This window comes from Mus pahari, chromosome 4, assembly GCF_900095145.1.
Source record: "Mus pahari chromosome 4, PAHARI_EIJ_v1.1, whole genome shotgun sequence".
Classification (NCBI taxonomy): Eukaryota; Metazoa; Chordata; class Mammalia; order Rodentia; family Muridae; genus Mus; species Mus pahari.
In genome coordinates this window covers 88,333,294-88,348,864 of record NC_034593.1, presented here as the reverse complement: position 1 = coordinate 88,348,864, position 15,571 = coordinate 88,333,294, and the positions used below count along the sequence as shown (strand labels likewise).

The following is a 15,571-nucleotide window of genomic DNA, read 5'->3' as shown; positions in this document are numbered from 1 at the left end:
TAAGATATTTTGTTTCTTGGATTATCTCTGATACTACTGTTTACTTACTCGAAACGAGATTTTTTTATTTTTTTTTTTTTTTTTTTTTTTTTGCTTACCCTGCAATCACCTTTCCTGCTTTGATGTCACAACCATGTATCCTCTCACACTTCTCTTGTGTGTTGAGCAAAAGCATCCCTGTGTAGCCAAGGCTGGCCTCAAATGACTCATGACTACCCTGCCTCAGCTCCCAAGAGTTGGGATTGTAGGCTTGCTCCCCTGTCCTCTCTCACCGTTCTGGAGGTCAGAGAACACAGCTGGATAACTCATTAGCTGTCACCTGGTGGGTCCTTGTTTTGAGTCACAGACAGGAATCTTGAGACCACTATGGGCCTGGATCATGCCACGTTGTATCTATATATATCAATCTCTAGCAAGCTAGAGAGACAGCAATATCAATCTTTCCTTACTTGGACTGGATATTTGGATATATCTTAGCATACTGGAGAGAATAAAATTCAGGCGTGTGTGGGTTGGGTCAGGCGAAGCCACCTCTTTTTTTCTATTTCTTTGCATTTCACCTGTCACCCTAGAGACCTGTTTCAGGTGTTTGCACATCACTCACTCTGGCAAGTCTCACAGGGGAATTTGGATCTTCTTTGCACAAGCACCCCGTCTCTTCCTGTTCCTTTGACCTGCTTACTTAAGCTCTCTGGAAGTCATGGCTACTCGCTACCCACTCTGTCCACGCAGCCTACTGAAGGTCTGAACACAGTATCTACATCATCAATGATCACAAAACTGAAGGGGCTGGGCAGATCCCTCCTCTCTTCAACCATGAGGCTTCTCCTGAATGCCCAGGAAGAACTCTTAGGTTTAAGTTACATAGGATCTGGGACTCTATCTGGACCTTTACTTTAAAAGAAACCAACAGCCCAGACTTCTTACCTCAGCATGAGACCAGTTTCTTAGCTTCCGGAAGTAGCCATAGCAGTGGGATCTATAGTAAAACCATCCCGGAGCACAGCTGGGTCTCAAGATATCTGTACAGAAACAAAAGGTAGTTACAGATTGTGATGCCAAAAAAACAAAACAAAAACAAAACAAAAACAAAACCTGTCAGTGCCATGATGAGACAGTTTTCAGATCTAGAACACCTTGAATAAAGGGAAGTCTCTTTCAGAAGGACCCTGCTGAGCTGTTGAAAATGTGTGCTGTGTAGAGCTAAGGATCTAGAAAAGCTGACGAAAGAATGCCTGCCTTGCATGCATAAAGCCCTGGGTTTGACTCCTAACACTGTTCATGTCTGTGATCCTAACCAATTATTAAGTAGAAGAATCAGAAATTGAAAGCCATCCTTGGCTACATCGTGAGTTTGAGGACAGCCTGGGCTACATGAGATTCTGTCTCAAAACACACACACTCAAGGGGTGGAGGCAGAGACAGAGAAACAGAGAGACAGAGACAGAGAGAGAGAGAGACACAGAGAGAGAGAGAGAGAGAGAGAGAGAGAGAGAGAGAGAGAGAGAGAGAGAGAGAGAGAGAGAGAAGAACAAAACAAAACCAAAAACTTTATTATTGCTCTTCTCCCAGCCTTCATCAAAGGACCTTTTCCCAGGGTGGGTATTTACTGGGAAAGGGGGCATCAAGCTTTCTGGGACTACTGAACACTCTAAATCAATAGGAATTTTAAGAAGCTCAAATATTGCTGTGGTCCAGCTGTCAAAGAAAGCGTTAAGGAGGTCTTATAGCCATTGGAGTTCTATCTCTGTGTGCTCTGAGGCCTCAAAGCTCACCAATGGCTACCATTTCACAAGATCAGGATGTGTAACTACAGTGGACACACTGTGTGTAACTACAGTGGACACACTGTGTGTAACTACAGTGGACACACTGTGTGTAACCACAGTGGACACACTGTGTGTAACTACAGTGGACACACTCAAACAGTTGGTAGACTGACACAGTCAGGTTTTGTTGAGTAGATAGAGACATAAACGGGGAGTTGGGGGCATTATTAGGAGAAAGAGCCATTTTGGAAGGGGGTGGCACGAACGGCAACTTAGCAGAATGTGATGATGGATGGGTTGTGCATCAATAGTGAGGAGAGAGGACTTTTTAAAGAAAAGGAATGGCTGGGCAGAGGCATGGGGACCAGAATGTGTCTGGTGTGTGCAGAAATAGCAACCCCCTAAGTCTGTGTATAGGGAACCTATAAGACAAGCATGGCCAACAGGAACAAGAAAGACTTTGTGGCAAACGAGACTGACTCAGGAAGGCTCCAGTTTCTTACTGGAAATTGATAAAGAAGAGGCAAGGAGAAGTGAAGAGGGGCTGATGGCCAAGGGGCAACCAGGCTAGCAATCTGAGCCCTGTGACAATGTGGCTGCACACCTACACTCTAGACCAGTGCAAAGGTCTTCCACAGTGATGTGAACAGACTAGAGCTGTTTAAGTGTGTTTATCTTTTCCCAGTTGGATGACTGCATGGCACTTGTTTACTGCAGTCCACTCTCGGTTCTGTTTCATTTGCTCCCTGCAAATCTCCAGGGCTTTCACACTGATTTCAGACAGGCTCCCTGCTCCTTAGTGTCCTTCCTTCCTTCCTTCTTTCCTTCCTTCCTTCCTTCCTTCCTTCCTTCCTTCCTTCCTTCCTTTCTTTCTTCCTTTCTTTCTTCCTCTCTCCTTTTCCCTCTCCCTTCTCTCTTCTCCCTTCTCTCTCTTTCTTCCTCCCTTCCTGTCAACTCCCCCCCTCTCTCTCCATCTCTCTCTATCTCCCCCTTCCTTTTCTTTCCTTCGAAACAAGATCTCATGCAGCCCAGACTGGCCTCGAACTCACAAAGTAGCTGAGGATGACTTTGAACTTCTGACTCTCCTGCCCATGCCTCTCTTGTGTTGAGATTATAGGCATTGCCATCATTCTTGGTTCTACAAAGCCGTGGAGGGTCAAAGCCAGAGTTTCATGCATGCTAGGCACACACTCTACCAACTGAGCCTTGCTCCTTAGTACTGAGGTGCTACAGCTACATCTTCTTGCCCTCTCTAGCTACAATCTCCCAGGCACCAGTGCCAGCACGGCGCTCTTACAGATTTAGATCTACTGTGTGTGTGTGATTGGATGTGTGAGTGAAGGATAATCACTGAGCTGAGAAATGGAAGGAAAGCGTATTGATCATCTTTTTCTCATAGCTGTGACCAGATACCTGACAAATGCAGCTGGAGGAGAAAAGTGTTTATTTGGTTTGTTTGTAGCTTGACGGGATTCGATCCTTCAAAGCAGGAAGGGCAAGGCAGCAGGAACATGAGGTAGCGGTGGCGGTCATGTTCAGCAACCACAGTCAGATAGATATTGACATTCAACTCATTTTTTCTTTTATATTCAACCCGAGACCTCAGCCCATGGCGTATTTTCAATTCGCCTATCTCTTTTGCTTTTCTCCGTGATTTGTGTGCTCCTTTTGCCTCTCCTCCTCCATTCTTTCCTCCCCTCTGCTTTTCTCCATCGTTCTTTCTCCTTAGCCTTGCATTGTTGCAGCTACCGACATGCGCCCCCTGGTGGGAACACTTAGAAATGCTTCCAACTGAGACCATGCGCTGTTGTGCCTCAGGTTTACCCAACATTCCTTGGTATCAGGTCCTGCTCTGGGCAGTTTATGCTCTAGAACCCACCCTCACCCCCATTATGTAGTTCCTGATATTGCCACCACGTCCCAGATGAGGAAATGAGGCAGAAAGAAGTTGTTGCGCCTCACACTCACACAGCAAATAAGTAAAAGAGAAGCTATGGCCTAGACGGTGTGGCTCTGAGTTGGGGCTCCAGCCGGCTTAGTCATGCTCAAGCTATGCTTAAAAAACAAAAACCTGTAAGCCACTCATATTTATTCGGGCTGTCCTACTTAAAAGCCAGACTGTCTGAGACAGATGGGAATGGGCACTTGTGGTACGGACGAGGAAACCTACTGAGGCCACGAGACAGGAGTGGAGTGGGACCTCTGAGGAGCCAGTGTTCTCAGCATCTTAGGGTCTTTCACATCTCTGCCAAAGGTGTCAAGGCTCCTCATTGCTGCACATGGGGTGACAAGAAGGGACAGGTCCTCGTACCCAGGCACTCTGGCTTCTTTTGGGGTGGGGTGGGGGGTGGGGGACAGTGTTTCTCTGTGTAGCCCTGGCTGTCCTGGAACTCACTTTGTAGACCAGGCTGGCCTCGAACTCAAAAATTCGCCTGCCTCTACCTCCCAAGTGCTGGGATTAAAGGCGTGCGCCACCACGCCCGGCAACTCTGGCTTCTTGTCTGCACAAAAAACTAACGTAGACTTTCCCCACAGGGTTGCTTAGAGAGCTGGTAGAATAATGCATACCTAATGCAAACACAGTGGTTAGCACGCTGCCTAGCACAAAGTAATCACTAAATAAATGTCAGCTGGTTAGAACTATAGCTTTCTTGTGTGATACTGGGGACTGCTCTGGTGCTTGGTGGGAAGGTCCTGCCACAGAGCTGTAGATCTACAGGCTAGCCCTAGGCTTTTTTCTCTTTTCTTTTCTTTTCTTTTCTTTCCCTTTCCCTTTCCCTTTCCCTTTCCCTTTCCCTTTCCCTTTCCCTTTCCCTTTCCCTTTCCCTTTTCCCTTCCCTTCCCTTTCCCTTTCCTTTTCTCTTTTAAATCTGAGCCAGAACCTGTTTAAGCTTCCAAGACTGGCCTTGAACTCTGTGTAGCCCAGGCAGGTCAGGGCTCTGAGGTCATGCTGCACTGTTCTCCTGAGTAGCTGGGATTCCAGACATGCAGAACCAGACTCAGCCAGAATTGTAGCTGTGAGAAACCAGCACCATTGTTATGATAACAAGGTGGAGTGTTTCTGAAAAATATTAGCCAGTGCAGTTTCCATTGTGTCTAAATGTCTCTCTGTTTCTCTTCATTGAGCCCCACAGGCCAGGGCAAGGAGCCATTGCTCAGACAACAGAGCTATGATCTTGGCCATCAGCCTCCGTTGAAAGAAAAAAAATCAGTTTCTAAGCCCTCCACATCTACTTTAAATGCAAGATGAGACTTTTTTTCCATAAGCTTTTGTGCAAAAAATATATGGGATCTGTCTTAAGCACAGTTCTCAGGAATGCAGCAATAAACAAAAAGGTTTTCTATACAGCTGGGAGGAAGATCTGTCTGGAAAAGAGCCATGGAAAGACCCGTGCTATATGTTTTGGCTCTATTCTCCTCCTGGGGAGAGACCCAAGGAGATTAGTGAAGCCCTGGGAAGAGGTTGGGAAGTCTTATCTCATTCTCCAGAACATAGCCAGGGTCAGTGTCAAGCTCTTAAAAGGAAACCAGAGGTCAGGGCAGCTCCCAAGGAGCAGGAGGGACTGGGGACAGTTCCCAGTGTTCTCTACATTCTTGCAGGGTGCAGGAGCAGTGGCTGAACTCCCTGAGTCCTGAGAAGTCAGACATGGAGAGCTGGTGACTGAGGCAGGTGTGGGGTCAGGGGCAGAGTATCATGCAAGGACCACAGCCTTCAACCGATGCCCAAAAAGCTCCACCTCTCTCTCCCTACCCCCAATCCCCACTTCCTTGCATTCATTCATCCCCTTGGCAAAGTCTGGTCAGAACTTTTAGGCCTCAGCAGAGCTTTTTAGTGGCCTCTTCTCTCGACAGAACTAACGGTCAAACAAGCAACACTTGTTGCTCGGAGGTCCTGCCTCCTCCAACGCCCAGTGAGGCTGTGGGGTACTGTGGGAGATGACCAAGCCTAGGAGCTGGGCATCAGTGTGACTTTTTGGCAAGGCTGTCATTCTCAGATTCAGCGGAGCATTTACACCAGAGGACCCCACATTTCATCTCTTTCCACTCCGGTCAGTCGTGGTGACTCTCTCAACCCACTCAAACTTTCCTCATCCTGCTTTCTCTGCTGCCGACTCCATAGTGTCCCTGGCACACGCCCAGTGCTTGTAATTGGCCTATGAGTGTACAATAGCCACCTCTTCAACTAGCTTTGCAGGTCCCTGGTAAATAGGACTTTGTAATATGCTCAAACACAAGGACAGTGCATAAATGTTTGGACATTGTGATTATAGCTATGAGCTACAGACGGCCTGAGGCCTGTCCGGTTCTTGAAACAGGCTCTCTATCGCTCACAACAAACTCAGAAACTTTATTCTGAAATCCTCGACTTAAGTGTGGTTTCCAACCGTCCTGGACTGGCTCTTGTCTGATGGCCGCCTGACGTTGCATTCTCATCTTGATATGCTTTCCTGGAATGCCTGAGCAGGTGAGTGGATGGCATACTGTGTGCACTGTGTACTTACTGCCTGTGGCTGCCTTCCAGTAACTGACGGAACTTACCGCTCAGGACTTCGGGGCCAGCTACCCAGCTCAGCAGCAAGAGTAGCCGCACGCCTTTGGAAGCCATCTTCCTCTTCCGGTGGAGATGATACTCCGATGCTTTGATTTCAAGGCCCTCGGAGCCCGTTCCAGTTTTTTTTCTTCTTTTCTCTTCTCTTCTTTTCCTCTTTTTCCTTTCCTTTTCTTTTTTTCTGGATTCTCCTAGACCTGCAATCTGGAGCTGCGAGAGGAATGCTGGGATTTAGCTACCACGTCAAAATACTGTCAGGTAGATTAGCGTTTCACAACGAAGATAATCTCAAGTTTAATGTAGGGATTGCGGACATTGTGGGATTTTATTTTTCCCTGCAAGCCCTCTGGACCAATGTCAGATCCCTAAGGACAGGGGCAGAAGTGCTGAGCAGTCGGAGAGTTCTTGAACTACCCAGAGTTCCCGAGTTATCTCCAGGACAGCCAGCAGAGGGCGACCTGGGCACGTTTCCTCACAGGGGATACTAGGCCTCCTCAAGTCCAGTAAATGAAAGAAAGTGATTCCAACACTGGAATTTTTTTTTTTTTTTTTTTTTTTTAACGTTGAAGGTAAACAGATGGCTCCAATACAGTTACAGATAAGAAAGTGTGGGGTTTAGAGGGACTGGGAGTCATTAGCTCATGTCACCAGCTCTGACTCTTAAACCTTGGTTACATCACTTAAAACAAAGAAAAGAAAAAAAAAAGTTTTGCTTTTCATTATCAAAAAACTTATAAGTTATTAAAACATCAACACAGACCAGGAGATAAGAAGTGATCCATCTCCCAGAGACAAGCAGTTTGGGCAAGAGCCTACAGAGCCTTCCTAGGTACTGGTGCACAGTCTTATACAAACAGAGTCACTCTGCCTTGTACCAGGCCACCTGTCGGACACAGGCCTGCAGCCAAGCTCTTTGCCTGGTTTCTCTTCTGTTTGGTGTGAACCCACGTGTTCTGCTGCATTCGCAGAGGAAGCCGCTGTCTCCTGGCAGGCTTGCCTGCTCACTCCTTCGTGGGAACTCAAGACTGCTGCCCTCCCACTCCGCTGCCCTCCCACTCCGCTGCCCTCCCACTCCGCTGCCCTCCCACTCCGTGGCGCTGAAGTTTGTTAGAAAGTGCTTTTTACTCGGTTTGGTATTTAAAAAGACATTTTTGCCCCTATTTAAAAGCCACCAATAAAATGGAGCATAAACGATATAACTTTTATCTACTTGTAAATTATATAAAAATGATATACTTTTTAACATTTCGTTTGTGGTTTATCGGTTTATAGCTTCGTACATTTTTCTGTATGTTGGATTCTTTTCTTTTTGATGATTTGTGAGACTGCTTTTTGAATATTTATACCCCCTAGTGAAGTTACTAACAGTGTGTCTCATATTTTTCTCTCATTTATGATTTTTTTCCATTCTAAAGGGAGCCAGACAACAGTTGTAGGGGTCCAACATGACACCCAAAAGCTCCACTTCTGTTTGCTTCCTCAAAGTAGTCCCTGTCCCTGCCCCTTTGCCAAGTGCTGAGCTCTGGGGCTCGCTGGATCTCTTCACAGAAGTCATGGTCAGGTTTTAAAAATGCCTTTGTCCTATGCATGCTCTCCATTATAATCTTCGGAATTTCTATGAGAAACATTAACCACCACGGTGGTATCAGGTCAGCGTTGTCATCCGCACACCCGTCCATTCTTAATTATGCTTTCTTACAATTCTAAGCAATAGTTGTTTTCAAAAAACAAAACAGACAACCAAAAAAAAAAAAACAAAAACAAAAAAACAAAAAAACTCCAAAAACGAAACTATGATAAATGAAGAATTCATTGAGTTCTTATTCAACGATGCTTTATGATAAAATAATAATAATAAAATATCAAATAATTGATGGCTTAGGAGGGCTGGTGCAACAAAAATGGAGACTTCTGGAAACTCTAATCTGCAGCCCTGTGAGCACTTGGGTCTGACATTCACCGAGGGGGCACCCCTTCTTTTTCTTTGCTTTTTATTGTCTTTTAAATTATCATATGAACCTTGACTTATTTATTTATTTACTTATTTATTTGTTAATTTTTGCTGAGGAGTCCTTTCAAAAGTCCCCTGGGATTTCAAAGTCCTGGGAACTCTTTGAAATGCCAATGGCGGAGCTCACCTCCAGGCCTGACTGACTGGAGGAAGGAGGTCCGCATTTCTTCCCTTACTCTAAATGAGTCTTAGACATCTGGTGAGGCCCTAACATCTCGTTTGACCTCCATAATCCGACTGCACTGCAAGTGTCAGTAACAGAACCGTTTTGCAGACAGACAAACTGACATCCATTGAGCTCCTGTGACCGTCCCTAAGTTTCCCAGCAACCAGTTTCACACCACCACGGAACCCACTACTGCTGGACGCCAAAGCCAACTAACTAACTAACCCTCTTTAAATAGAGCAGCAAGAAAACACACAATCCAGGGCTAAGCAAAGGGCTCAGAGGGTAAAAGGGCTTGCTGTGCGAGCCTGGTGACCTGAGTTCCATTCCTGGGACCCATTGAAAGAGGGAGGGCGAGCACTGACTGCACAAAGCTCGCCACACACGCACGCACGCACGCACGCACGCACGCACACAAGCGTGCATCCCCACACAACCATTAAAATTGATGATTTTGTAAAAAGTAAACAATTTAAATCAAACATTACTGTAACAAATGTTACAGCGATGGCGCTGTGATTCGTCGTTTCTGACCCACTGGGCAGCTAGCAGAGAATAATAGGCGTTCACAGAAAGCCCCCTGTCCCTGCTCCAGCGAAGATTACCTGATTGGAACCAACACTCCGAGAACCCTGCCTTCTTCAGCTTGAGTGGTCCCAGGTTAGATTCCTGCAGCTCTTATACCTTCTTGCCTCAAGATGTAATCTGTTGAAGTCATGAAGCAATAGTATTTACCAATAATTAACCTTATCTATAGTTTAAAAAAAAAACTGTTCAGGTGATAACTTTAGAATGGACACACATTGAGCTTTGTCAAAGCAAGAGCAGAACCCCTCCCTGTGTGCAAACAAAATCTTCTTTCATGTCCATGTTATTAAAATCCACAGTGTCCTGTAGTTGGCAAACTGCCATTTGCTGTCCATCTCTTCCCTTAATCGTGCTTGGCTCTGCTTTTCCTGTCCTTTTTATCTCTTCCTGTTGTAGAGGACCCATAACATCCTTTTCTCTCTGGAACAATGTTAGATTTCTATCCTTGCAGAAAAGATTTGACCCTGGGTGACACCTGATGACTAAACAGACTCTTGTCCCCAAAGTGCTCATTCCCACCTCCCGTCCTACACCAAGGTCCTTAGAACCCTCCCATTTTTCTTTATCCTATGGAACTGAAGGTACTGAAATCATGTTTTAACACAGGCAAATTTGACCAAATAGCTTACACTGTTAGAATAGTTAACAGCAAATTCTTTCTTAGATCATCAAACGAGACGCTAACCAAAGCCCTGTGGGCAACATAGGGCAGGCTTCTCCCACGCACAGTTAAGAAGCCCAGGGACTAGATCAAGAACAAGAACACCTGGTTGCTCTTCCAGAGACCTGGATCAGTGCTGAGCACCCAAGCCAGGCAGCTCACAACCATCTGTAACTCCAGCTCCACAGGGTCTGAGACCTCTGGTCTCCACAAGGCATCTGTGCTCAACTGCACCCACGAGTAGACACACATACCTACACATAATAGAAATCTTGAAAAAAAGCCTTAACAAAAGAAAAGAAAAGAAATCTAATTCCAAGACAGCAGTGACCTGCCTGGTTCCCGAGGCTTGTCAGCGGTACAGAGACCCTGGCCTCAGTCTAATCTAGGTTTACTTGCTTAATTCACGATTATTTGGAAAAAACGAGCTATGTAGAAAGGACATCAAGGTTTGCTTGTCTGTGCAGAGGGTAAGGGACTGATTTGTGTTCTGGGCGTCAGATGTTGCTCATTGCACATTATAGAAATCGCTCTGTACGGCCCCTTGTGTCTGAAGGCGGCTATGCGGATGCTCGGGGCTTACTCCGGAGAAGTGCTGGGCCTAGTGTGGTTAGTTAGGGAAGTTAGGGCTCCCTGGTCCAAGCCTAGTGTTGTTTTCTTTTTTTTTTTTTTTTAAAGATGTATTTATTAATTATATATAAGTACACTGTAGCTATCTTCACATGCACCAGAAGAGGGCATCAGATCTCATTACTGATAGTTGTGAGCCACCATGTGGTTGCTGGGATTTGAACTCAGGACTCTTAACCACTGAGCCATCTCTCCAGCCCCTAGTGTTGTTTTCTAGATGCTACTCTGCCTCTGTCATTGGGTCTTTCCCACCTGTGCATAAATTTATGCCAGGGCCTCGAGAAACCAATTCCAGCCTACCTCCCCTAGCACCACATACCCCCTGTAGAGAGAGAGGCAGGTGGTCTGGCTCCCAGCAGTGACTGACTGAGGTTTGAGTTCTGTTCCTCTCTCACTATAAAGCACCAGGGATGTGTTGAACCCCTTGGAGCCACATATCTGTATATAAAGGAGGGTATTACTAGGTGATCTTACCTAGTTTAAAACACAGCACCTTTTCCCTTTAGAACTGGATGGAAAAGTCACTGCCACACTGAACACAGATACCAGCTCAGAACCTTCCATGGTCCAAAGACCTGATCCAGAAGGACCACAGAAATGTTTTTGCAAAATATCGTGAGTAAGTAGATCTTCACCATACCAGACTACCTTGACCCTGCTCTGACCTCTGTGCCATTGTTCCCAGACTTCAGATAACAAAAGGATTATCAGAGCACAGGAGACTATGCCTAGACTATCAGAGGTCTCTCAGCGGAACCTCCATTGTTCTGCACCAAACAAAAGCACAGAGAGAAGCTACACACAACACTGAGACATAAAAATAAAAGGGAACTTACCTGGCGTAGAGTCTGGCACTCGTGCAGAATCTCAGAACTCAGAGGCTGACAGAAAACTGTGAATGTGCAGATAGGCTCCATTGTAAGTCCTAGGTCAGCCTCAGCTACAAAGTGAGCTCTAGACCAGCCTGGGCTGCATGAGGCTCTGCTTCAAAACCAGAGAATATAAGAGTTCAGAAAGATGCCTGGATATAAAGCTTCATTGACTACCAAGAAACAGTGATATAAAAGAAACTGTGCTGATAGATGGATGCATCATACATGAAATCGAGAAAGTGTAAAACGTAAAATGTGCAAATCAGTCACAATTACTTACCAAGAATCAAGGGTCAGAATGGAGCACTGGAGAGATGCCTTGGCTATTAAGGGCAATGACTGGTCTTGTGAAAGACCTGGGTTCAATTCTCAGCACTCACAGAGAGGGTCACAACTGCCTGTAACTTCAGGGTCAGGAGATCTGACACCTTCTGCTGGTCTCTGTACACTTCACACATGTGGTACATAGACACACATGCAGGCAAAACACCCATTCACATATAGTAAACTATATGTGAATATTGAGAGAGGGAGATATAATCTTTCCCTGGATTAGGATCCTAATTGGTTATCTGATACCAAATGGTCAGCCATGATTGCCCGTTACTTGTATGTAACAAACAAGTAACACTAGATAGACTGAGTGGGTAGTACACACACACACACACACACACACACTAGCAACCTTGACTTAAAAAAAAAAAAAAGAGGTCATGATTTCCAGAGAGCATAAGGGAAGGTGTATGGCAGTGACTGGAGGATGGAAGCAGTGGGGAAATGATGTAATTCTATTGTGGTGGTTTGTATATGCTTGGCCCATGGGAAGTGGCATCATTAAGAGGTGTGGCCTTGTTGGAGGAAGTGCATCACTGGAGGGGCAGGCTTTGAGTCTTATACTTAGGCTCCACCCAGGGCAGAAGAGACCCTCCTCCTGGCTGTCTGCAGAAGACAGTCTCCTGGCTTCCTTTGGATCAAGATTTAGAACTCATGGCTCCTCCAGCACAAAGTCATCCTGCACAATGCAATGCTTCCCACCATGATGATAATGGTCTGAACCCCTGAAACTGTAAGCCAGTCCCCATTAAATGCCTGCCTTTATAAGAGTTGCCTTGGTCATTGTGTCTCTTTACAGCAATAAAACCCTAAGACATCTATTTTAACAACAACAACAATAATAGAAGAAGAAGAAGAAGAAGAAGAAGAAGAAGAAGAAGAAGAAGAAGAAGAAGAAGAAGAAGAAGAAGAAGAAGAAGAAAAAGAAAAAGAAGAAGAAGAAGAAGATAAGTAACAAAAAAATAAAAGAATATGAGATAAATTAACACCAAGATGGAGAAATAAAGGAAGACAGTATTAGAAAGTAACCTTTAAAGTGTAAAGGGAATTGGCTGTCCATGTAGAAGCCTAACCTTGGCCAGGCAGTCATAAGGCAAAGTACAAGATAACAATATTTAGATTATAAGAACTTCAAAGTAATCCACAGAATCATTGAAATTACTGTTAAAGTATGTCTTCAGCAAAAACAACAACAAAAACGATCCATAGAATTATTGAAATTACTGTTAAAGTATGTCTTTAGAAAAAACAACAAAAACAGAACAACAAAACAAAAACAAATCCATAAGCAAAGACTTTGCTATGCTAAAAGAGTAAGTGTTGAGTGTAATTAGTAATTATTAATGAGTAATTATAATGACGTTTGCAAAGAACTTCAGTAGTTTATTTTCAATACAAACAGAAGCCAGAGTGCCAGGCTCTGTTTGTATTGAAAAAGAGTACTGGGAGAGACAACTGGTTTGGGAGACATCTCTGGGATGAGCCAGAAACCTAAGCACCCACCGAGGTAAGAGAGAGTTCACATGAGGATGAACCATGTCAGGGTCTAGTGTTGATTAAATTTAGACTTTATTAGAAAACAATCATTTAAAGGTTGTGACCATGGCTCAGTGGGTAAAGTGGTGGCTTCATACCGTGAGCTCAGTTCACCTAAAAAGCTGGGTGTGGCACCAGCTGCCTTTAATCCCACAGGGAGGTGAGGACCCGTGGATCTCAGGGGCTCAATCGCCCGCTAGGGCTCTCAGAAAAATCAGGTGAAGAGTCATTGAGAACAACAGCTGACCTGAATCTCTGACCTCCACATCAGCATGTGACCAACACACACACACACACACACACACACACACACACACACACACACACCAGCCATGCCCACCACATGCACACAAATATTTGAGTGCATGTATTCTCAGATCTCTTGTTAATGAAACTCTGATGTTACACTTCCTGTGAAAATTAAGTTGATGTTACTAGAGAGGTGGCTCAGCCTTTAAGAGTATTGGCTCTAGAAACTTGAAACAGCTTAGATGTCCCTCAACTGAAGAATAGATAAATAAACTGTGACACATTTACAGAATGGAATGTCACTTAGTCATTAAAAAACAATTACATCATAAATTTGCAGGCAAATGAGTGGAACTGGAAAAGATCATCCTGAGTGAGGTAACGCAGACACAGAAAGACATTCATGGTATGGACTCACTTATAAGTGAATATTAGTCATAAAGTACAGGATAACTACGCTACTATCCACAGACACAAAGAAGCTAAGTAACCAAAGGGGGGGGTGCTTGAATCTCACACAGAAGGGAAAACAGATATGAAGGGTGGACGAAGGAAGGGAACTGGGTGGGGAGCGATGGGGGTGGGAACAGGAGGCATGAGATGGAGGAGGAAGGAAAGAGTACTGGGAGAGACAACGGTTTGGGAGACATCTCTGGGATGAGCCAGAAACCTAAGACAATGGAAACTGCCAGCTATCTATGAGGGTGACCCTAGCTAAGACTCTTAGCATGGGAGGATTATGGAGCCTAAACTGGCCAACTCCGGTAGCCAGGAAAGACCTACAATGGAGGCATTGGGACAGCAACTCAGCTACAAAACCTTAGACCCACAATTTGCCCTGCCTACAAGATGTGCAGGGGTAAAAGATGGAGCAGAATTTGAGGAAAGGGCCAACCAGTGACTGGACCCGCTTGGATAAGCTATGAGAAGGAGCCCACCGGACATTATTAATGATATTCTGCTATACTTTCAGACAGGAGCCTAGCATAACTGTCGTCCGAGAGGCTTCACCCAGCAACTGATGGAAAATGATGCAGAGACCCACAGCCAAAAATTAAGTGAAACTTAGGGAATCCTGTGGAACAGGGGGAAGGACGGATTTAAGAAGCCAGAAGGGTCAAGGTCACCATAAGAAAACCTACAGAACCAACTAACCTACACCTGGGAAGGCTCATAGGACTGAACTGCCAAACCAGGGAGTTCATATGTACATGGCAGAGACCTAGGCCCTCTGCACATGTGCAACAGTTGTGCAGCTGGGTCTTCGCGTGGGACCCCTAACAGCAGGAACAGAGGCTGCCTCAGACTCTGTTGCCTGCTTTTGCATCCCTTCCTTTGACTAGCCTCAACAGGAGAAGGTGTGCCTAGTCCTACTGCAACTTGATATGCCAAGCCTGTTTGATATCCAAGGGAGGCCTCCGTTTTCTTTGAGGAGAAAGGCTGGTGGGGAGGGAGGGGAGAGGGAGGAACTGGGAGGAGAAGAAGGAGGGAGAGCTGAGGAGGGATGTAAGGTGAATCAATAACTTAGTAGGAAGAGAGAGAGGGAGAGGAAGAGGAAGGAAGGGAGGGAGGGAGAGAGGGAAGGAGTGAGGAAGGAAGGAAGGAAGGAAGAATGAGACCAAGACAAAGTTTCTGATCAAGGTCCAATGTTTAAGTCTTAAGTCTGAATTTAAAGGGGGGAACCCACCCCCCACTTTGCCAGGATCTCCTTGCTTCGTCAGGATCTCCTCAGGAAGACAAGCTCAGCTGCTTAGCAGGTAGTGGCTTCTTGCAGGAAGCTGTAGATGTGGCGAGACAATAGACTTCAGCTAGGTCGGAAGACTCCACCCTAGGTGGCTGTGGCAAAACAAGGTCTGATTCAGCCCGCTCAAGGCTGGGGTAGGGCACAGTTCCTCTCTTTTATTTATTAAAAATTAGCTGGACTGGGGCATAAGATTTACTTATGCTCCATGGTCCCGCATGGGAATTATACTGGCTGACGGCCACGTCTGGCTTAGGTCTGTATCTATGCTCTCTCTTACCTATCCCGGAGGACATGTGCAGCTTGCTTGCGTTTATTTGTACAAACATGGCCTTTTAGTGTTTATTATGAACAAACATGGCCTCTTGACACATGCCTCTGTCTTAGGGTGATAGGAGTCATAGAATAATCAGTGGCCCATTGTAGAGCTCTGCCTGCAGAGCCACCGTGGATCCGAACCGGAGCG

At 45.5% G+C, this 15,571-nt stretch overlaps 1 protein-coding gene across 1 annotated transcript in view; it reads right to left on the bottom strand.

Annotated features, from left to right (window-relative positions):
* The window catches only part of Reg4 (regenerating family member 4), a 10,575-nt gene extending 4,200 nt beyond the window's left edge, over nucleotides 1-6,375 (bottom strand). Inside the window, exons 1-2 of the mRNA XM_021195240.2 lie at nucleotides 6,309-6,375; nucleotides 928-1,022 (exon numbers count right to left, since the gene is read on the bottom strand). Coding sequence (XP_021050899.1) covers nucleotides 928-1,022; nucleotides 6,309-6,375 — 162 coding nt within the window. The remainder of the gene's footprint in view (nucleotides 1-927; nucleotides 1,023-6,308) is intronic.
* Nucleotides 6,376-15,571: the final 9,196 nt, after the last annotated feature.